The following is a 24,623-nucleotide window of genomic DNA, read 5'->3' as shown; positions in this document are numbered from 1 at the left end:
ACTGGTCGATGTAGAGGCACGCATGTGTCTTAGTAGAGGCACGCACGTAGCATGTACACGTACGTACACCGGCCAGGGTGCAAGAAAGTAAATACGGCCACGTACGTACATACAGGCGAGGTCTCGAATGCCTAGTCGCACGTACGTACGGCCAGGGCTTGTGTACATGGCTGGGTCGGAACGGAGAAACAGCGTCATTGTCATGTTCATGGGGAGCCAACCGGCTGGGTCAAAACAGAATGCGTCGTTGTGTTCATCGGGAGGGTTTGGACAGAACATACGATGGAAACGAGGCCTAGCATACCGCCGAACGGAGGAAACGGCCTTGTGTTCGACCGGCCACGGTTAAAACGGGATCTTGTTCATCAGGAGGGGTCTGGCGTACCGCAAACGGAGGAAACGGACCTCCTACGGTCGAAATGGGGGTCCTGTTCATCACGAGGGGTGTGGCGTACCGCAAAACGGAGGAAACAGACTTGTGTTGGAGCGCTACGTTCGAAGCGGGGGTCCTATTCATCGGGAGGGGTGTGGCGTACCGCAAAACGGGACTCCACGGGATACTGTTCATCTCCACCGTCGACCCCCTCCAGCCTCCACTGGCTACTGTTCATCCACCGTCGACCTCCTCCAGCCTCCACCTGCGGCTGTTCATCCATGGGCTCCTATTCATCCAGCCTCCACCGCGCGCTACTCCACCGGCTACTGTTCAACCAACCCTCTCCATGGGCTCTTGTTCAACCACCCCTCCATGGGATACTGTTCATCCAGCCCTCCATCGTCTACTGTTCATCCAGCCCTCCACGGGGTCGTCTTGTTCATCCAGCCCTTCACTGGGTCCTGTTCAGCCAGCCCCAACCGGCTCGATCAATCGGGGTCCTGTTCATCCAGAGGCAACACTACGGGGGCATGTTCATCCACCCCCATCGGGAACTGTTCATCCAAACCCCCCTAGCAACACTCATTGTTCATCCAGAGGCAGCATTGACCGGCTTCAGTTAGCAGCAGTAGCGAAGGAATCACTCGATCGGGTTCAGTTAACGGCCATCGATCGATTGCTCGGGTTCATTACCACGTAGCCTGCAGTGCAATCGCTCGGGTTCAGTTAGAGCCCAACGCCTCGCTCGGGTTCAGTTAGAGCCCAATGCCTCACACCCACGCGCGTTCGGACCTTAGAAACATGGCAACATTATTTATGGCCCAAAGAATTTGTTATACATTCTGATCATGAATCTTTGAAACATATTAAAAGTCAAGCAAAACATAACCGTAGACATGCTAAATGGGTTGAATTCATTGAATCTTTCCCTTATGTCATTAAACATAAGAAGGGTAAACAAAATGTTATTGCTGATGCATTGTCTCGTCGTTATACTATGCTTTCACAACTTGACTTTAAAATATTTGGTTTGGAGACCATCAAAGATCAGTATGTGCATGATGCTAAATTTAAAGAGGTATTGGAGAATTGTAAAGAAGGTAGAACATGGAACAAGTTCGTCGTTAACGATGGATTTGTGTTTCATGCTAACAAGCTATGCATTCCAGCTAGCTTCGTTTGTCTTTTGTTGTTGCAGGAGGCGCATGGAGGAGGATTAATGGGGCACTTTGGCGTGAAGAAGACGGAGGATATACTTGCTACACATTTCTTTTGGCCAAAGTTGAGAAGGGATGTTGAGCGTTTTGTTGCTCCCTGCACTACATGTCAAAAAGCTAAGTCACGACTCAATCCTCATGGTTTATATATGCCTTTGCCTGTACCTAGTGTTCTTTGGGAGGATATATCTATGGACTTTGTTTTAGGTTTACCTCGAACAAAGAAGGGGAGAGATAGCATATTTGTTATCGTGAATAGGTTCTCGAAAATGGCACACTTTATACCATGTCATAAAAGCGATGATGTTGTTAATGTTCCTGTTTTGTTCTTTCATGAAATTATTCGCTTGCATGGTGTGCCAAATACTATTGTTTCAGATCATGATACTAAATTGCTTAGCCACTTTTGGAGATGTTTATGGGCTAAGTTGGGGACTAAACTGCTTTTTAGTATTACTTGTCACCCCCAAACTGATGGACAAACTGAAGTAGTCAATAGAACATTGTCTACTATGCTTAGGGCTATTTTGAAGAATAATAAGAAAATGTGGGAAGAATGCTTGCCTCATATTGAATTTGCTTATAATCGTTTGTTGCATTCTACTACTAAGATGTGCCCTTTTGAAATTGTGTATGGTTTCCTACCTCGTGCACCTATTGATTTGTTGTCTCTTCCATCTTCGGAGAAGGTTAATTTTGATGCTAAAGAACGTGCTGAATTGATTTTAAAAATGCATGAGTTAACTAAGGAAAACATTGAGCGTATGAATGCTAAATATAAACTTGCCGGAGATAAGGGTAGAAAACATGTTGTGTTTGCACCTGGAGATCTTGTTTGGTTACATTTGTGTAAGGATAGATTTCCTAATTTGCGCAAATCAATGCTAATGCCACGTGCTGATGGTCCTTTTAAGGTGTTAGAGAAAATAAATGATAATGCATATAAACTTGAGTTGCCTGCAGATTTTTGGGTTAGTCCCACTTTTAACATTGCAGATTTGAAGCCTTATTTGGGTGAGGAAGACGAGCTTCCGTCGAGGACGACTTCATTTCAAGAAGGGAAGGATGATGAGGACATCAATACCATTGTCACACCCACAGCCCCTACTTCTACATATACTAGACCAATTACTAGAGCTTGTGCGCGCCAATTAAATTATCAGGTACTTTCGTTTCTTGGTAATGATTCTAATGTTCATGAGAATATGATGCTGCCTAAATTGGATACATCTGTTTTGCTTACAAATGAAGGGCCTAGCTTGGAGAAGGATGAACATTGGAGCAAGAACAAGCATGGAGATGATGGCATGCGCAAGGGGAACAAGAACGAAGTTACAAGTGATGATTTCAGGACTTTGAAGCCACCATAAGGAGTGCATGAAGCCTTGGACGAAATATACAAGAGACCACTTCATAAATTTCGTCCAGAGGCTATTCTAGGTGCTGCTTCACCTTATTATTGGGCCAGGCCCATGTAATTTCTAAATACTCAAGTATAGGCTGTTTTTAGAGTCCGTATGTGTGGGGAAACAAGAGTTAGGGTTGGTTTCGGACCCCTCCTCCAAGGGCCACGAACCCCCCCCCCCCCTCTTACTCTATATATAGAGCCCTTAGGGCGTCGCTTAGACTTTGGGTTTTGTTTAGATTAAAAGTCCGCCATAGCTCCAACTTCGCGTACTTCGTTTGTGTTCAGCGACCAGACTAAGACGTCATAGAACCCCACCTTGATCAATAAAGCTTTCATTTTATATTCGCAATATCCAGATTGCAATCTTAGTTTCTTGCTCGTTCTTCGTGTGCTTGCAGGAAACAGACCTTCGTGGTGAGGTTAATCTTGCTCCGGCATGGTCAGTAACCTCTCGGAGTTGGTTTAGCGATTGCTAAGGCGCAACGTCCTCGCACGTTCATAGTCGGATCATCAAAGTCGACTTCCACCAAAGCGATATCCATCATCTCATCGAAAGACGGGACACCTTTGCCTCTATCACCTAGTATCCACTATGTTCTGATATTGTTGTTGCTAAGACTTTGCTATAGTCAATGCTTGTCAGTAGGGCCCGAGTGCCATGATTTCAGATCTGAACCGTTTATGTTTTCACCTATATATTTGTTTTCTTGATCCTATCTTGCAAGTTATACACACGTATTACGTGTTATGATCTGCATACCCCAAGGTGACAATAACTGAGATTCTTTCCGGTGATTACCATAATTTAAGGAGTTCATGTATTCACTACGTGTTAATGCTTTGTTCCGGTTCTCCATTAAAAGGATGCCTTAATATCCCTTAGTTTACTTATGGACCCCGCTACCACGGGAGGGTAGGACAGACGATGTCATACAAGTTCTTTTCCATAAGCACGTTTGACTATTTGCAGAATACATGCCTACATTATATTGATTAATATGAATTGGAGATAGTTCTGTGTTGACCTAGGTTATGACTGTTATATGATAAATATTATCCAATGTTATCACCGATCCAATGACTACGAGCTTTTAAAATATTGTTCTTGCTAAGTCACTATTACTATTGCTACTGTTACTACTGTCACAACTGCTAAAACCTATTGCTATTGTTGTTATCGTTCCCATTGCTATCCTTACTACTACTATCAAATTACCATACTATTGTGTTACTGATCACTCTGCCACAGATATTTAGTCTCCAGGTGTGGTTGAATTGACAACTCAACTGCAAATACTTGCAAGTATTCTTTGGCTCCCCTTGTGTTGAATCAATAAATTTGGGTTGAATACTCTACCCTCGAAAATTGTTATGATCCCTTATACTTGTGGGTTATCTATGACACGTTCGTGGGCTCTTGTCATTGGTCCACTTCGTGTTTGCGGTGGTGATGGAATGTCCATGGGGATGACCGTGGGATGTCCGCATCACTATGCCTCTTGTGGAAGCAAAAAAACACATTTTTTTCTCTTTTCCAAGAGGCACAATTGTGCCTCTCGCGGAAGCAAATCTATGCCCCGCAAGAAACAAACCGGTGCCTCTCGTGGAAGAAGAAAAAAATGATGTTTTTCTCTTTTTGGGATGCACAACTATGTCTCTGCGAGAAGAAATATGTGCATCTCTTGGAAGCACAAAAACATGTTTTCTTGTGCAATTTTTTTATAAAAATAATCCTCCAAAGCTAGGGAAATCTTTGCAGAGACCAAAAAGTTGAGAAAAACCAGAAAAACCGATCTATACCCCGAAAACATACACGCGACATGTGGCGGCGACTGAGAGAGCACCAAGTGACATGCTCTCAGCCCACCAAAGGCGACCCTTGAGAGGCTCCTGTAATGGGTACCACTTAGTTAGTTGCTCCCAGGCTCTAGCTTGTTTTTATTTATCAAACACAAGGCACTAGCTACGTGGCACAAAGCAAGCCTTGCTCCCACGTGGGACAAACTAGGTCTTGGGCTACTATAGTTTGTATGCTGTATGGCTAGTTTGACTAGGCACACATGCGGTTCAGAGGCTCGCATTGGACTTTACGTTGTATGGTTGGGAGCGACTGTCATGCAACTTTATGTTGTATGGTTAGGCATGTGCATGGGGTCACATGTGGTTGTTGTTTGATGAAACACGATAGGATCACTTCATTGTGTTGTTCGGTTATACGGTTTAATACCCAGCCAACCTAATTGAATTCGGTTATCAAATGCAAAAACCAAATTTAATTATACAAGTAGCAAAACCAAACATTTAGTTTTTTGGTTTCAGTATTCAGTATGTCGGTTTTATGGCCATTCCTAGACATTAATGGTACCAAAACACATCAAACCTAATCCTCTAGGAAATAAATGGGAAACCAATGTGCATCACCTATCTGGTCGAACTCTACAAGCGGCCTAACCATTGAGCCAAACATCCATAGTGCTGATGGACACTGTTCTCAAGCATATCAGCTCGCGTTGTGAATATTTGAGTCTACCGCTTCTTCCATGACTTTGGACCCCTTATTAAAAGATGACAACAAATATCTTTGATAAGTGAAAGCTTCTACTACCTCCGTCCGGGTTTATTAGGCCCATTCGTATTTTGGGCCAGACTTCAGCCATCCATAGACTACTAAAATATAAAGTATATGCTATAAAAAATTATACTATTGGATTTGCATTTGAAAGAGCATTCCGAACATATAATTTTTGTGACATTAGTTTACATTGTTTAGTTAAATTTTTAGGTCAAACTTTAGCCCAAAATAAGAAGGGCCTAACAAACTGGGATAGAGGGAGTACTTGAGATAAAATACAACATTCTGGTATAAAAGGAAACACTTTTATGCCCATTTACATTCATCTAGGATTTTTACTTTTGATTCAAGAAATTAGTTATTATCTCTAATTAGGTTACATAAGTCCATAGTTAAAATGGAATAACATTGTTCCACAACACAGTAGATAATGTGTCCTCTAACTGGTTGGACCAGGGGTTCATAAGTAAGTACGACCATGTTACTCAAACTCATGTAGATGAAAAAAACAATAAATGCAAAATATGTTTTGTTTGTCCATTTTTGCCCCAGTCTCACTCTCATTCATAGCTCATTGTACCCTAGAAAATGCCCAAATAAACAAGGGAAAATGTTCCACTCTCCTTGTTGACATCTTAGCAAACGGTCACGATGGATTCAATAAGATCAATAAGTGGTGCAAGTTCAGCCTTGTCGATCAATTTGAACTCCTACAGAAGGAACAAAATTAGGAACTAGCATTAACAAGTAACTCATTAATTTATAATTGGCGGGAAATAAATCATGTGTTGAACATTCTCTATCACATGGAATCGGTCCAATCACAACTAACTAGATTTAATAGGGATATGTTTACATCTACGTATAATTCAAAAATCCAGATGTTAGAAAAACGGTCAACGACAAATATTGAACAAAATGCATCATAAGATGGTGCATTCCAATATGGTCATGTAGAACGGGCTAGTACATAGATCAGGATGCAACTTACGCAGGTGAACAATGTAAAATGCTTGAAACATGTGTTAAGATGGGCTTCTTCCTTGAGGCTCACAATTTTCTGAAAATGAGTGTGGTAAATATGAGCATAAACACGGAAAAGGCGCTTGAATATTGTCTTCACAACATCTCGAAAATTTTGTGGGAAAGGTGTTCCTGCACAAATAGTTCAATTCAATCGATTGACAAAATGCACCCCTCCTAAGTCCTAACACAAAATTAACATGGTTAATGTCGGTTCTAAACTATGTTGTATGTTATAAGTTGTAACTACCAAGTTTTTGAGGGAATATGGACTCATCATCAAGTTGGACCTCAATCCAGTCCATCAAATACTCCACATATTTTGGTGCCGAAACCTCGATAGGTTTCTTGATCTGCACTCCGTCGGCCCATCTATACTCAAACCTGAAATTCTTATTTTTCTCTAATCAAAGTTACCCTGGTATAATAAATCAATAGATAGATATAAAATGATATATAAATGAATGTTTCCAAGAAGGCAAGCATCTTACTTCGATCCGGCTGTCATCGTTGGGCATGTGGAAGGCGTGCAGAACTCCATCAGAGTGCCATACAGTATGTTCACCTGATTGAAGAAATCAACAGCTGTGAAAAATAAGATGATTTTTAGTAATATGGAAAACTTAGTTTTCTTACGAACATGTTGCAATCAAAAACTTACTATTAACAGCCATCCATTCATTGAGATCCTCTCCAGGAGGCAACCGTACAGCATCTCTCAAATTACCATTTCCTAATGTCGCATCAATGTGTTTCTTCAATTGTACGCCCTACATAACCAAATAATGAAAATGATGGGATATGCCTAAGCATCAGCAATGCTTAGAGGCAACCCTGGCCCTAAAGCTAGGACCCGCCAACTGCCTATACAAAACCATGCAATGTGAAAGCTCTAAATCCAAGCCTCTAAGGTCTACCCAGAACAAATAAAATATGTAATTTTTTGGTGAATAAGGCATTATGATAGGGAATTAGTAAGAAAATAATATGACATGTGGGTTAGCTCATTAATTTAGTAGATAGAGGCAGTCCCCACGATAAGAGGCGACATTTGTAGTGTATAGAGGCAACTCTAAAGAGCTTAGATTGAAGGATACAGGCAGCAAAACACCAAACTATGAATGCGTAGCCTCAAACTCAATTGAAAGAAATGATGTTAGGCTAGTTGAATGATGTTTTGGATATTTTCACATCGTATTCTCATGTATAATCCTAGTATAATTATAATTTTTGACAACGCAATCCATTTTCAAAATAATATTTTGAGTTGTCAAATCTTTGTTTTCTCTTATGGCCACACGATGGAATTATGCAATTATCAAATTAAAAAATATTTGTAATAATGGAGAATACCACTACCTTATTACCAGATGGTGCATTCTTCTTGGGCCTAAATGTCCTTTGGTTCCTGTTGCCATCAACCCAACTCAAAATAAAAAAAGTTAGATAAAAATAACCATAGAGTTGTGATGAACAATCCACAAATTTATTCTGGCATGTGATTAACAATAAATTCAAATAAACATCGATAAGTTTTAAAGGTGTGCTTGATAATTTTCATGTAAAACAAAGTCTGTTCCATTGGCAATAAAATGAAAATAATTGGTGGTCTATTAATGTTCGTGGCACTCAATTTTTTCACATGGCCAAATTATTCGGCATCCCCTAAAAAAATTGCATCCCTTAAAATATGTCATATAACATTCGGACATGAATATGTGCATTTATTAAATTTCATATTTTTTGACATTTGAAAACACATTTTCTACATGCGCGAGCAAATGCTTCCCATGGAGAGTTGGATATTGAAGTTAGCCTCTCTATGTACTAAAAATATAGACAATAATGATAGCAGTTTCTAAAACCTCAATGGTTCACAAGTCAATATCTCCACTGACTCCTAAATATTATCTATCTAAATATCTACCCCGCATTATTCTATTTTGTACACATGAATGCTTCTATATTGTCTTAACTATTTTTGGTTGTCTGACTGAAATATTGCTACATCAGCAAATCCTCCAAGCACTCATAAGTGGATTTGTTTGGATTAATGTAAGAACACAAACAATGCCACCTAATAAAGTCATTGATGAGGACATCAATACTACAGTTACACCCACGAACCCTGTAGCTACATATACTGGAACAATTACTAGACCTCATGCATGCCAATTAAATTATCAGGTACTTCCATTTCTAGGTAGTGATTCTAATGTTCATGAGAAAATGATGTTGCCTAAAATGGATACATTTGTTTTGCTTACAAATGAAGGGCCTAGCTTGGACAAGAAGGATGAATATTGGAGTAAGAACAAGCATGGAGATGATGGCATGCGCAAAGGGAACAAGAACCAAGTTTCAAGTGATGATTTCAGGACTTTGAAGACACCATAATGAGTGCATGAAGGCTTGGACGAAATATATTAGATGCTACTTCATAAATTTCATCTAGAGACTATTATAGGTGTTGTGTCACCTTATTATTTGGCCAGTCCCATGTAATTTTGAAATCATTTAGTATAGGCTATTTTTAGAGGTCGTAGGTGTGGGGAAACAGAGTAAGCGTTGGTTTCAGACCCCTCCTCCAAGGGGTCACAAAATTCCCCCTATTCCCCCATATATACAGCCCTTAGGGCATCATTTATACTTTGGGTTTTGTTTAGATTAAAGTTCACCTTTACTGCAACTCGGGTACTTCACTTGTTTTCAATGACCAAACAAAGACGTCACAGAATCCCACTTTAATCGATAAAGCTTTCCTCTTATATTCGTTATATCAAGATTGCAATCTCAGTTTCTTGCTTGTTCTTTGTTTTTCGCAGGAAATAGACCCTCATGGTCAGGTTGATCATGCTCCGGTGTGGTCAATAACCCTCGGAAGTTGGTTTGGCGATTCCTAAGGCACGACGTCTTGTACGTTCGTAGTCGGATCATCAAAGTCGAGTCCCATAGAAAATGTTAGCTATCTCATCGAAACATTAGGACACCTTCGCCTGTATCAAGTGGTATCAAATTTCCAGGTTGCTCAGTAAGATTTTACCAATTTTTCATAGACTAGATTGCACCTATTCTTCATACCCAGAGTCCACGAAAAAGCCAAAAATAGGGTTAGTTCATCATATCCGAACCAGTCTGAGCCATTGCATAATATTTTCAGTGTTTTGCTTTGTTGAATTTGTGGTTGCATCATCGTGTCAAGTTGCCGGTCTTAGCATTTAGTCCTTTAGAGTTTCGAGTTCTGCTGACAAGTTGTCGTGCTGTCGGCGCACCACCTTCATCGCTGCCATATACCACCACCCCACCATATACATCGCCGCTGCCATGTACCACCACCCCCACCATATACATGGCCGCTGCCATATACAACCACCAATCCAAGTCGATATATGCCACCGCCATATAGCAGCAACAATCCTATCCACATATACAACCGTCTGTCCACCAATCCGAGTCCTCATATAAGACTGCATGTTCGACCAATCCGTGTTCTTTCCATATTAGGTTTGGTTTGAGATTCATCTATTTCCAGATTCGTGTTGCCTTGTCTAGTAGGTTTAGGGTTTTATCAATCTTTCTCCATTCGTAGAACAGGTGTGATTCCAAAAAAAAGTCTTGAGACCCTTGGACAGTTTTTAGGCCGAAAGTTCGACAGTTCAATTTTTGGCCTATCCTGTATTTACGCCTTGGGGAGCATATTGAGACTCTCGCCATCATAGTGATTTTTTGTCGCACTTTTTGGCCGTCGTTGCCCTGATTTCCAAATAAAAGGTCAAAAAAATTTGTGCCTATCCTGTTATTTCAACTTGGGAAGAATTTTGATACACTCGTCATTATAGTGATTTTCTGAAAAGAAAAGAGTGCAAAAAATGAGCGCCAAAAAATAGTGAATTTTTTCGTGCTTTTCCCTTGTTTCCAATCAGTGCCATGATTTTGTTATTGTTCGAGGCTCATGTCTCTAGCACGGCTAGCCTAGGGCCAGCATAGTAATGTCGTTAAGCGTTTATTCAATTTTGCATCTCTGAATTGATTATTGCTGACCCTATTTGCTACCAAATTATAAGCCTTCCCAGCTCCACATACATCTACATCATGCGTTCACACCACCTGGTAATCGCACTGTCCAAGCTTTGAGGAGTTTTTGCTACAAAAGTTGCCGATCACCACATGCTGCTTGGTAAGAACAAGTAAGAATTTGTGATTCTCTTGATGGATTTGTCACTTTCCACAACTCCACATCCTCTTAGTAGTCTATAGGACATATTCTTGTGTGTTTCTATTGCTTCTAACCATGGGAGGATCACAAGTCGATGAGACTAAGTGGGAGACCATGACAAACAAGGAGCTACATGATAAATTTCGGCAAATTATGAGTTGTGAGGTGCAAGATGTGCTAACCATTTTGGAATAGGCCATGGATAAGATAGCTGGCATTGAGAAGACGTGCGAAACAAAGCTCGATAACAAGTTTAACGAACTACTCATGCGTCTTCCACAATCAACACCGGCTGCACGTGCCACACCTTTGCAACAACAACAACAACAACAACAACAACAACAACAACAACAACAATGCCGCCTTCCAAATCAAGTGGGACGGGCAATGCATGTTCCCCTTGAGCTTGGTAAAACTTCTGGTGCCGTTGCACCTACAGTTGATACTTCTATGTCTCCTACTACTACCGAGGAGGACGATTACAAGGGCGATTACGAGGATGAGGTTGACCAAAATCAAAACTACATGCAACCACCAGCACCACTACCAGGTCATCCACATGCAAATAATCGCAATGGTAGGGCTCGACCACCACCTTAGGTACAAGTTCATGACCATCTTCCGAAACTAAAATTGAATATTCCTCCATTTTAGGCTAGACTTGTTCCTGATATATATCTTACTTGGGAGTTAGAAACTAAACAACGTTTTACATGCTTACAATATCCTGAGGAGAGACGTGTTGCTGCTGCTGGTTGTGCTTCACTAGTTTTGCTTGTGTGTGATGGTCTGAACATTGTAGATTATATCATGATAATATCCCTGCTACCTGGGCTGCTTTGACAACTGCTATGCGTACTCGTTGGGTTCCACCATATTATCAATGTGAATTACTCCAAAAGTTGCAGCATTTAAGACAAGGAAATAATTATGTAGAGGAATATTATCAGAAATTGCGAACTAGCATGATTAGATGTGGTATTGTTGAGGATAATGAAGCTATGCTTGCTGGTTTTATGGGTGGATTAAATAGAGAGATTCAGACCATTTTACTATAAGGAGTATAATAGTATCAGTCATTTATTCAATCTTGCTTGCAAAGCTGAACGTGAAGGTCAGGATCGACATGCATTGGAGCAAACTTATTTTTTTGCAGGACGATCTTCATCATGGACGCCACGTACATTTTCTACTTCCACACATCCTGCTATAGCACCGCCTACTTAACCCGTCCAGTCCAGCCGAGATACAAGAAAATAGGAACCACCGCCACCATCCGCCAAGAGCACACCTTCTAGTCCCGCACATAGCTCTTCTTAATCCATGGCATCAACAGGCCAAACACATGAGGTTATATGCCATAGTTGCAAGTGTGGAGGTCACTATGCAAGCAAATGTCCATCTCCACGTGTGATGATTGTTACTGAGGATGGTGAGTATGAGTCCGCTAGTGACTATGATGAGGGGACTTTGGCTCCTATTGCTAGTGAAGAGCAGGGTGGCCATGATTATGAACAAGAGACACAATACATGGTTGCTAAAGATGTTGATAGGTTTGAAAGTTTTGTTTCTCAACTTGTTTTAAGTGTGCAAGTCACACAAGCTAAGCAAAATTAGAGGCACAATTTGTTCCATACAAAGGGAGTTGTTAAGGAACGTTTTGTGTGCGTCATCATAGATGGAGAGAGCTGCCAAAACTTGGCTAGCATGGAGATGGTGGAGAAGTTGTCTCTCACCACAAGACCACATTCGCATCCTTACTACATCCAATGGTTAAACAATAGCAGCAAGGTTAAGGTAACATGTACTATTCGTGTGCATTTTACTATCGCTACATATGCTAATTATGTTGATTATGATGTGGTACCCATGCAAGCATGTTCCTTATTACTTGGTAGACCATGGCAGAAACAATCAGTATACTCTTGTTCATAAGGATAAACATATTGATTTGCTTCCTATGACTCATGAACACATTTTGAAAGATGATATCAATAGAGCTAGTAAAGCAAAACGGGAGCACAATAATAGTGAAAACAGATTGTGGCATAAGAATCTGAGCACCAAATGAAGCCTAATAACAAACCTTCATCTCATGTTCCTTAGGAAATTCAAATGAAAAGTGGATGTTTAGTTGCCACCAAATCTAATATCGATGATATAAATTTCAACAAATCTGTTTGCTATGCTTTTCTATGCAAAGAGGCATTATTTGCATTTAAGGAGGTGCATCTCTGCATCCTGCTGTCACTTCCATTTTGTAGGAGTTCACTGATGTCTTTCCACAAGACGTGCCACTAGGATTACCACCTATTCGAGGGATTGAGCATCAAATTGACTTAATACCTGGCGCATCGCTGCCCAACCGTGCACCATACCATAACAATCCAGAGGAGATGAAGGAGATTATGCGTCAAGTATAGGAGCTGCTTGATAAAGGTTATATACACGAATCCCATAGTCTTTGTGTTGTTCCTATTATACAAATGCCAAAAAAGGATGGTACACCGTATACGTGTGTTGATTGTAGAGGCATTAATAATATTACTGTTGGTTATCGTCATCCTACTCCCAGGCTAGATGATATGCTTGAGAATTGAGTGGCTCTAATATTTTCTCCAAAATTGATTTGCTTAGTGGATACCATCAAATTCGTATGAAATTGGTAGATGAATGGAAAACAACATTTAAAACTAAGTTTGGATTATATGAGTGGTTAATCATGCCTTTTGGGTTACCTAATGCACCTAGTACTTTCACCAGATTAATGAGCGAAGTTTTACATGCTTTTATTAGATGATTTCTGGTTGTTTACTTTGATGATATACTGATTTATAGCAGATCTTTGGAGGAACATTTAGAACATTTATGTGTTGTCTTTATTGCTCTCCATGATGAACGTTTGTTTGGTAACCTTGGGAAGTGCACCTTTTGCACAGACCGAGTATCTTTTCTTGGCTATGTTGTTACTCCGCAGGGAATTGATGTAGATAAAGCCAAGATTGAAGCTATTGAGAGTTGGCTGCAACCCAAAACGGTCACACAAGTGAGGAGTTTTTTTGGCCTTGTTCGTCTCTATAGGCGTTTCGTGAGGGATTTCGGCACTATTGCTGCACCTCTCGATGAGCTTACAAAGAAGGATGTGCCTTTTGTTTGATGTACCGCACAGGAAGAAGCATGCACGGTATTGAAAGATAAGTTGACACATGCTCCTTTACTCCAACTTCCTGATTTTAATAAGACTTTTGAGCTCAAATGTGATGCTGGTGGAATTGTATTAGGAGGTGTGTTATTACAAGATGGTAAACCTGTTGTATATTTTTCTGAAAAATTGAGTGGCCCTAGTCTAAACTATTCTACTTATGATAAAGAACTATATGCTCTTGTTCGGATGTTAGAAACATGGCAACATTATTTATGGCCCAAAGAATTTGTTATACCTTCTGATCATGAATCCTTGAAACATATTGAAAGTCAAGCAAAACTGAACCGTAGACATGCTAAATGGGTTCAATTCATTGAGACTTTCCCTTATGTCATAAAATACAAGAAGGGTAAATAAAATGTTATTGCTGATGCACTGTCTCGTCGTTATACTATGCTTTCACAACTTGACTTTAAAATATTTGGTTTGGAGACCATCAAAGATCAATATGTGCATGATGTTGAATTTAAAGATGTATAACAGAATTGTAAAGAAGGGAGAACATGGAAGAAGTTATGGATTTGTGTTTCGTGCTAACAAGTTATGCATTGAAGCTAGCTTCGTTCCTCTTTTGTTGTTGTAGGAGGCGCATGGAGGAGGATTAATGGGACATTGTGGCATGGAAAAGAAGGACGACGTACTTGCTACACACTTCTTTTGGCCAAAGATGATATGGGATGTTGAAACATTTTGTTGCTTGCTCCACTACATGTCAAAAAGCTAAGTCATGACTCAATCCTCATGGTTATATATGCCTTTGCCTGTACCTTGTGTTCCATGGGTGGATATATCTATGGACTTTGTTTTAGGTTTACCTCGAACAAAGAAGGGGGTAGCATATTTGTTGTCGTGGATAGTTTTTCCAAAATGGCACACTTTATACCATGTCATAAAAGCGATGTTGCTGCTAATGTTGCTGATTTGTTCTTTCGTGAAATTATTCACTTGCATGGTGTGCCAAATACTATTGTTTCAGATCATGATACTATGTTTCTTAGCCACTTTTGGAGATGTTTATGGGCTAAGTTGGGGACTAAACTGCTTTTTAGTATAACAGGTCACCCCCAAACCGATGGACAAATTATAGTAGTCAATAGAACATTGTCTACTATGCTTAGGGATATTTTGAAGAATAACTTGAAAATGTGGGAAGAATGCTTGCCCCATATTGAATTTGCTTATAATTGCTCGCTGCATTCTACTACTAAAATGTGTCGTTTTGAAATTGTGTATGGTTTCCTACCTTGTGCAGCCATATACTTGTTGTCTCTTCCATCTTCAGAGAAGGTTAATTTTGATGTTAAAAATGAGTTGAATTGATCTTAAAACTGCATAAGTGTTATATATAAACTTGCTATATATAAACTTGCTGGAGATAAGGGTAGAAAACATGTTATCTTCGCACCTTGCGATCTTGTTTGATTACATTTGCATAAGGATAGGTTTCCTGATTTACGAAAATATAAGCTAATGCTACGTGTTCATGGTCCTTTTAAGGTGTTAGAGAAAATAAATGATAATTCATATAAACTTGAGCTACTAGCAGATTTTTGGGTCAGTCCCACTTTTAACATTGCAGATTAGAAGCCTTATTTGGGTGAGGTATATGTGGTTCCGTCGAGGATGTTTTCAATTCAAGAAGGGGAGGATGATGAGGACATCAATACTACAGTTACACCCACGATCCCTGCAACTACATATACTGGACCAAGTACTAGAGCTCGCACACGCCAATTAAATTATCAGGTACTTTTCTTTCTTGGTAATGATTATAATGTTCATGACAATATGATGCTGCCTAAATTGGATACATTTGTTTTGCTTACAATTAAAGGGCCTAGCTTGGACAAGAAGGATGAACATTGGAGCAAGGACAAGCATGGAGATGATGGCATGCGCAAGGGGAGCAAAAATGGAGTTTCAAGTGATTATTTCAGCACTTTTTAGCCACCATAAAGACTGCATGAAGACTTGGACTATATATACAAGATGCTACATCATAAACTTCGTCTAGAGGCTATTATAGGTGTTGCGTCACCTTATTATTGGCCAAGTCCCATGTAATTTTGAAATACTTCAGTATAGGTTGTTTTTAGAGCCCCTATGTTTGGGAAAACAGAGTTAAGGTTGGTTTCGGACCCCTCCTCCAAGGGTTCAAATAATCCCCCCTATTCCTCCGTATACAACCCTTAGGGCATCATTTAAACTTTGGGTTTTGTTTAGATTAAGGTTCTCCATTGCTGCAACTCACATACTTCCTTTGTGTTCAATGACTAGACAAAGACGTCATAGAACCCCACTTTCATCAATAAAGCTTTCTCTTATATTCACAATATCCAGATTGCATTCTCAGTTTCTTGCGCGTTCTTCGTTTGCCCGCAGTAAATAGACCCTCATGGTCAGGTTGATCGTGATCCGGCATGGTCAATAACCCTCAGAAGTTGGTTTAGCGATTCCTAAGGCACGACGTATCGCACGTTCGTAGTCGGATCGTCAAAGTAAACTCCCACGGAACACGATAGTTATCTCATCGAAACATCGGGACACCTTCGCCTCTATCAGTCATACATGTCTTTCTTTTTCGTGGGGAATCAAGTCATGCATGTCACTCACAAGTTAATATATTTTTTTGTAATTTGTGTGCGGCATATGTGTTTGATGCTTGGAGCATACACTTCAATTTTGTTGCTAAATAGTGATATTGTAGTAAGTTCAGTTCAAAGTTTTTTTTGATTTACATCATTTTTCGACATTTCATAGGTTTTACTCTTTTAAAATGTAACCAAAAACTCTCTTATGTTTGTTTGCCAATTGTTAGTTATTTTTAAACACCTATTTATGCATTTTTTTTCTAAGACTTTAACGGCAACAGCGTGTGAGACATCATTTATTTTAACTAAATAGGTGGTACCCACTATCTTATTTCTCTCAATATGCAAACAAAGCACATAAATATGATATCATGCTTGGTAAAAGGACCACCTCATCAGAACAATGCTACACATAGGACAAATTTTTACACGAGGTTTGTATGATTTCAGCTAATCACCCTCAGTTTAATCAATACATTAAGGGAAATTTGGATCAGAATGTCAAACACGGGCCATACATGTCGTATGTAGATCATTTTTGGACCTCAATACAAAAAACACAAGCCATTATAGTATGTTGCCTATTCTTTGCACATGCGTACCTCGATGTCATATCGTTAGTCATTTGGTTAGAATTGGGTGACATTAACAAGTTATGCATTTATTCATCATTCGTATTTTTTGTATTAATATGCCATGCAAATATTGCCACCTCATCAAGTCGTGCATGTCTTTTTTTGGAGGAATCAAGTCATGCATCGCAATCCAAATTTAAATGTTTTCCCTTAATTTTTGTGTGGTATATGTTTTGGGTGCTTGGAGAAAACCTATATATGATATGCTTCCCATTTTTTTAAAAGATGGTGTCGCATTAATTTTTGTTCAAAACTATGTCTCTTTTATATGTATCATTTGGTCACATACTTTGTCGATTTTATCATTTTAAAGTGTAAAACTGAGAAGACCCTCGCATTATTTTCCATTAGTTTTAGTTATTATTAAGCACTTATTTATACATTTTTATCTCTTCCAATGGCAACACGCTTGGGACCCGCTAGTATAACTAAATATGTGATCCCGCTTAACTTATTTCTCTAGCATGCATACATACCACCACATGCATGGGAGAAACCCACCTCCATAAGCAAGTATGCATTCCAGTATATGATGCTACATATATTCAAAAATTACCCAACGATCGAATACAATTAGTTAAATGCATTTTTAGTTCCGTTCTCATATTTTTAATCAAAGTATTCATGTTGTATACTACCATATATCGTTGAAATATATTATAAGAAATTCCTATAACAATGTGTGTGCTTTCATCTGTTTGTATAAATGCGGAGTATAACAAACTTTGAACTTAGACACATATCCATTGGAGGAGCATATTTGCGGCCACCGGGCTATGACCATCCTTTCGAAACAACAATATTCTATGGATAGTACATATGTCCCTATAGTTGGCCAAGTTGTGTGACAAGTCTGAATCTTAACCAACCAGCTAGTGTTATTTCTCTAAGTGACCTTATAAACAACATCATAGAGAAAAACACATAAATTGCAGAACACAAAATTATATGTAAAACCATCAAAAATGCAAATACTTAAGGCAAACAAGAACATAAACATAATTCATACTTGCTTCCCAAGCCGAAGAGACTCATTGTTTGCCTTCACCCAATTGATCTACGAGTAGTGGAACTTGTGATGTGGGGGTGGGGGAGAAAATGGCGTGGAGAAATCAATATGTTGTCACCGATCTTCGTTGCTATCATGTGGGAACACAAGCTGGAAACATAGTGCATAGAGGATTACCGTTGAGAAGATTTTATCCTCCCTTTGTCCCTTTTTCCTCTCTTTTGGCCCCCCTAATTTAGTTTTTCTTTTGTTGTTCTCTATTTTTGTCAGTTCTTGTTGTGGTGGTGATGTTATTGTGTTATTTTAGAATAGTTTGGCGGGGTCTTAGGGATGAGAGGCTAATATTGACATGCATGGTTGGTACCGCTTCTCTCCTTTGGACCTCACAAGAGAAAGAACATGATCTCCCTCTCTCTCTCACACATGTTTAGAACCTATCGTATGTGCTAAATCTTTATTGTAATGATGTCAACCTCTATCCCCCCTACAACCAGAATGGTCGATGCCTCCTTCTCTCCTTTGGGCCTCAAAATAAATTTTCACTACCCAAGCTATAAGGTACATATTCAGAATATGGGAGTTTTGATGTTGCATTATAATAGGAAACGAATGGATTGTGTAGTCAAAAGTAGATAGAAACTTCCAATGTGGTTGCTACAAGTTGCATAACCTAAGCTTCCAACTCTCAGAGATGATATATGACGATATGTATGATATTTTTATTAGAAAATATCACATATACTCTATTAGCTATTCATCAACACTCTATGCTGCATGGGCTAGTATGCAAAAGCAAGCACGGAATTTAAAATGTAGGTAGTATGAGATGGCACTTTTAACTACTGGTGATTTTTTTTAATTTTTATGGTACTTATTGAGATATTGCACTATTTTCATTTTCCTATTACTTCTTGAGATATTGGATTCTTTCATTTGTGTTATTGTGACACCCCAGATTTTCCCAAATCTGGAATGTTTAAAACTTTAGAGGATTAGAGAATTGCTAGAAAATCCTTTATGTGCTTGTTAGTCCACTAACATTGCCTAGGTTTGTGTGTTGTCAGACCCTGATTAACCACTAGGAGGGTTCAAGGCCCCGCACAACAAAGTAGAACCACAGCTCCCTCTCTCGCATGGACTGATAGGCCCCACCTATCACGGTTGCTCTCAACTTCCCGCAACTGCCGCGACCATGCACACGCCCATGACCAAGCATACGACTTGCACAACCCCCACGTCTTCACAACCATCATGCACATCTGCTACTGCCTCCGTGCCCTATAAATACCCCTCACCTCCCTTTGTGAAAGCCCCAACACTGCGAAAAAGATCGTCGTTAGGCTGCCTCGCCACGGCCCCACCTTCGTCGCTCTGTCCTAGAAACTTTGGTGACAATTCTGTCAAATCCATCCACCGCCTAGAAAGGATTGTGCCACCAATAGCTTACCTATGCCTCGCCAAACCCCATGGACATTATCAGCTATCCCAAACCCCGTAGAGGACAGCTTCCGATGATAGCTGGAGCTCGCTGCTACGTCACTATTCCTTTTGACGAGCTCCGTAAGAGCCCAGACCTAGGACCTTGTCCATTGCGTTTGGTTTATCCATGTATACATCCCCCTAACCCATCCATTTTGTCCAGATGAGAACCAAATTATTTCCCGCGTCCACACATGAAGCAACCATCACTTTCATCTTCTCTAGTGAGTTGTTGTCATCATTACTGTCGCTCGAAAGACCACAAGAATCACCAGAAGGACCGTCGGATCGAACCGCACCATGTTGTCCACTTCCTCACCAAAAGAAACCACCAAAGAACCCGATCTGATGAGCCCCAAGTGCAGGACCGCCATGCATGCGTTTTTCCGGGCGATTCAAGTGAGGACCCTAACCCTCGCCATGTCATCACGACCATCCACGACACTTTAAATCGCACGGCTCCTGTTATTTCTGAGCTGAACCGATATCGACCAATAGGAGACATGCACGTGTCCCCTAATTTATTGAATTAGAATAAAGAGAAATACTGCAAAGGGCAGTTTTATAAAAAAACCTACAACATTAAACCATCAAAACTTTTATTCTGTAAATACAAAGTTAGTGAAACTTTTTGCAAATTAAAAATTTGGCAATACACCTTCACCAAGAACAAAATATTTAGTTTTTAAATAATTTAAAATTGAAATACAAACAGAATGAATTCACACTTCAAGAGGGCCTAACTTACAAATTATAAATCCAATTAAATTTATCCTTTTTATGAAATAAAACTAGAGAATCATAGTTTCCACTTAGCTCAACACAATTCAAATTTGGGATAATTTTGTATTTTGAATTCAATATAGTTCAACTGAAGCTGAAATTCAACTTGAATTTGAAACCATTTAAGTTATAACTTTAAAATAAAAGGTTTAAATGTAATAATGCTTTGAAATATGGTTTAGAAACTTAAATTAAATTTTAATACATAATTATTGGATTTATATTTGACTTCAGGAAATTTAAACGCAATTTGAATTCAGTACAAGCTTAAACGGAATTTAAGAACAATTGAACCATAGTGAACAACTTGGATTTAAACTTGACTTTAGTTCAAACTTGAATAAGCCTTTAAGTAAACTCAAGTAAACAATTATTGGATTTATATTTGACTTTAGGAAATTCAAATATAATTTGAATTCACTTCAAACTTAAATTCGGTATAACCTTAAAATCCCAAACTCAATTTAAATGAAACCTTTTGTATAACAATTGAGGAACCCAAATTAAACTCTAGTAGATATTTTGGAGATTAACTTGACTTGAGGATATAAACATAATTTGAATTTAGTTAAACTTAAAGTTATTTTATTAGCACAATCTAAATGACACCTTAAGCAAATAAATTCATGAATCAACCTTAGTTAGTTATGAAATCACCTCAACTTGAACCTACCTTACAAATTCAACCTTAATTTGAATTCATATTCAACTCAATTCAATTTGAACCCAAATAAGATGAACCATAATTCAAGTTCAGCTTGAATTGTCGGGAAACATAATTGATGAATCTAGATGAACTTATTTAAATTAATGAACCTAATTCAAATTATATGAAATAATTCAAATTCAATTATGAAGTTCAAAAGTCCAAGCAAATTTAGTCATAGATATGAAATCAACTTAAGTCAATATCAATTGTGAATCTTAAAATCAAACCTAGCTAAGCCTAGTGCGTATTAAAGCCCATGAAAGGTCAACATGTTTGAATTGCCATGTAAACTTAAACATGAGCTTGGTTATCCATTGTTCATAGACCCTGAATCTAGTTACATGACTCCTTATGACTAAATCTGGCAATACACCTTTGCATCACATACTCGTTACGTGATGAACCCTTTTACAATTGAAACTTGTATGTGAACCCTAATGTCACATGTACTCCAAGTGACAAGCGCTATGTTGTTTTCCACGCTCTTTGCGAGTTAACACTTGACACATGATGATGCGGAGCATCCTATGGACATCACCATATCAAGATTCCGTTCGGCGAGTGACACGTGCGACATCTACTTCACATACACAAAGGTGAATCATCTCCTTTACACGTGCTCATTTGACCCCTTCGAGGATGGTATACTACTTGACACTTCTCCCGTGTGCATGCATAGGTATTATAGAAACGCTACGGACGACATGGAGGAGTGCAAGCGCCAAGGAACACCGACACCATCCACGAGGGAAGCGTGGAAGTGAAGACGGAAGAAGAAGGAGCTGCAGAGTCTACAATGACTGGACGACCGGAAGCCACCGGATGTCCGACACTCTACAGTGCTCGGACGACCGACGTCCACGGGACGTCCGACGCGACCATGCCAGGACCAGCCAGGAGATCTACAGCGTCCAGATGACCGACAACCTCTAGACGATCGGTGATATTAACGGAAGTCCGACAACACCGGACGTCCGGTGCCTCTTCAATAGAACAGTTTCAGCGGACGTCCGACGACCAGCGGACGACTGGTCCATCTCGAGCCTCTGGATGTCCGACCCCCACCGGACGTCCGATACCTGCTTGTGTGCAGCCAGGCCTCTGGCCTTGTATCTCTCTCCCACTTACCCCTTCGTGGCTTAGACTATAAATAGACCACCTCCACCTCCTTTCTAGGGTTAGCGTTGTGATAGCTCATATTTAGAGATAGAGCCTCGCTCATCCATATGGATCTACTCCACGAGAGAGACCGTGGCCTCTATAGAGAAGATCCACCTTGGATTCAAGACCCCTCATGGGAAGATCCCCTTGTGGATTCAAGACCTCCCCACGGACAAGAACCGGTTACCTCTTATATCGTCCTTTGTTGACTTTGGATCGTGTATCTCTCTTTGTGTTTCGGGGATCTAGCACATGTGTGTTCGTTCTCGTTGGTTTGAGTGATTCTCTCGTGTTTCCCCTCGTGTTTCCCCTCGTGTTCTTCATGTTCTTCGCGGGATTGGCTCCTTTCGTGAAAGATCGGTCATCTAGTGTTCCACCCTACATCATCTTGGTATCATGAGCCATGTTGATCACGATTTCGGAGCCTCCCCTCTTCATTTTCTAGCTTGATTTTGTTGTGTTCTTCCCTAATTTCGAAAAATCCCCACCAAAAATAGCATCAATTTTTTGTGTGTGATTTGTTGGTTTGATGAAGTTTTGTTGATTTTGATCCATGGATTTGCTTGGTTTCAAGTGGATCTAGCATTTCCCCAACTTTTCCCATCTTTCATCCACAAAATCTCATCAATTTTGACCCCAAAATCCCCAATTTCCGCCCAAAATCGTGTCTCTGATCTGAAATTTCGCGTTGACCCCGACCCACCGGATGACCGGCGTTTTTACGGACGTCTGGACCCCCACGAAGCACCGGACGTCCGTCATCCACCAGACGACCGGAACCAGCCAACAGAACGAAACTAGCGGATTTCCGAGCCCGACCGGACGTCCGGCGTCCGGACATCCGTCCAGTTCCAGACGTCTGATACCTGTAGTTTCAGACTTTGGCTGATTCTTGTTTCGCCCGTAACTAATTCATCCGAACTCCGACTTTGACGTTCTTTAGCTCGTTTTGAAGCTCTTGACATCCCCTTCTCACAAAAATACCACCAACATAATTTGACTCCATCAAATTTTTGGAACTTTGGCATCTTTGCCTAGGGCTTCCACCACATCATCTGCTACACCACCACCGACTTCCGCAACCTAACCCATTGTGATCCATATAGCATTAGTGGTTACTTGAGTAGTGATTCGAATCTCCTAAGGTGTTTCGGCTACTTAGGGACGGTTGCTTATTCATCAACCACCACCACCATTTACGCATAGGTTTGCCCACCATACACTTTCGCCACCCCAACTTAACCCAATTTTGTTTGAGTTGTGAGTTATGTCTCCTAAGGTGTTTCGGCTACTTAGGGACGGTGACCTTCAACTCCGACTCACGTAACCCTATAACCCCCCACTCCTGTATTGCCTACTCGCATAACCCATCATTGCATTTCCGCAATCCCATTGAGCTTCCGCAACACCACCACCGCATTCCTCTACCACCATTTGACATTTGTCATTTGAGATTTTGAGTTCGCGGTTTTTTCTATTTCCTAAGGTGTTTCGGCTACTTAGGGATGAGTCTCCATCATCTTGGTATCTCCATCAAGATCATCGCCACTCATCATCGCCACGAGGTCGTCATCGACATTGACCACTTCACCATCATCCGTCTGTGGCTTACAAACGTGAAACCTTCAACGGTAACCTCCATATCGGTATCATCTTGGTCTCGTGGTATCCCTCCATTGTACATTCCCCTTACAATTGCATTGATAACCCATGTCCTATTTTGCATTACTTGCCTATCGAGACTAGCCATTTGAGTATTGCCGGCAACGTTACTTCTGCACATTAGTGATCTACACCTTCCATTGCATACATACCATATCATATTGGTATCATATCATCCCTTGTGTCACAAGTTTGTTCCCGCATATATACAATTGCTATCTTGGTTTTTGCATTGTGCAAAAGTGGCCATACAAAAAAAGGAATAAGCTTTTAAGCAAAAGAGAAAGAGCAAAGAAGCTTGTAAGCAAGTGTCATAGCATCATACTGTTGGAAATATGCCCTAGAGGCAATAATAAATTAGTTATTATTATATTTCCTTGTTCATGATAATTGTTTATTATCCATGCTAGAATTGTATTGATAGGAAACTCAGATACATGTGTGGATACATAGACAACACCATGTCCCTAGTAAGCCTCTAGTTGACTAGCTCGTTGATCAATAAGATGATTACGGTTTCCTGACCATGGACATTGGATTTCATTGATAACGGGATCACATCATTAGGAGAATGATG

At 40.1% G+C, this 24,623-nt stretch overlaps 1 protein-coding gene across 2 annotated transcripts; it reads right to left on the bottom strand.

Moving 5' to 3' along the window:
• Positions 1 to 5,893: 5,893 nt before the first annotated feature.
• LOC123113288 (MOB kinase activator-like 1A) lies at positions 5,894 to 18,444 on the bottom strand. 2 transcript variants are annotated; one of them, XM_044534594.1, is made up of 7 exons: positions 18,253 to 18,444; positions 7,956 to 8,004; positions 7,258 to 7,366; positions 7,088 to 7,161; positions 6,847 to 6,980; positions 6,565 to 6,728; positions 5,894 to 6,283 (listed from the first exon to the last, which is right to left on the bottom strand). In XM_044534594.1, the coding sequence occupies exons 3-7, from the start codon at positions 7,309 to 7,311 to the stop codon at positions 6,209 to 6,211; spliced, it is 501 nt and encodes a 166-aa protein (XP_044390529.1). In that variant the 5' UTR covers positions 7,312 to 7,366; positions 7,956 to 8,004; positions 18,253 to 18,444; the 3' UTR covers positions 5,894 to 6,208. The 2 variants fall into 2 exon arrangements, with proteins under 2 accessions (XP_044390529.1, XP_044390453.1); XM_044534518.1 differs by having other exon boundaries at positions 5,895 to 6,283; positions 7,088 to 7,181.
• Between the last annotated feature and the right edge of the window lie 6,179 nt (positions 18,445 to 24,623).

Source organism: Triticum aestivum, chromosome 1A, assembly GCF_018294505.1.
Source record: "Triticum aestivum cultivar Chinese Spring chromosome 1A, IWGSC CS RefSeq v2.1, whole genome shotgun sequence".
NCBI lineage: Eukaryota > Viridiplantae > Streptophyta > Magnoliopsida > Poales > Poaceae > Triticum > Triticum aestivum.
The sequence above is the reverse complement of the archived record's forward strand: the minus strand, read 5'-3'. Positions and strand labels throughout refer to the sequence as shown.

Bases quoted from the DNA above. Each gene is read 5' to 3' on its own strand.
- LOC123113288 (XM_044534518.1), bottom strand. From the start codon at position 18,278: ATGAGTCTCTTCGGCTTGGGAAGCAA. The intron at 8,005-18,252 runs GTATGAATTATG...TGATGGCAACAG, and splicing joins CTCTTCGGCTTGGGAAGCAA to GAACCAAAGGACATTTAGGC. The intron at 6,981-7,087 runs GTAAGATGCTTG...TAAGAATTTCAG, and splicing joins ACGATGACAGCCGGATCGAA to GTTTGAGTATAGATGGGCCG.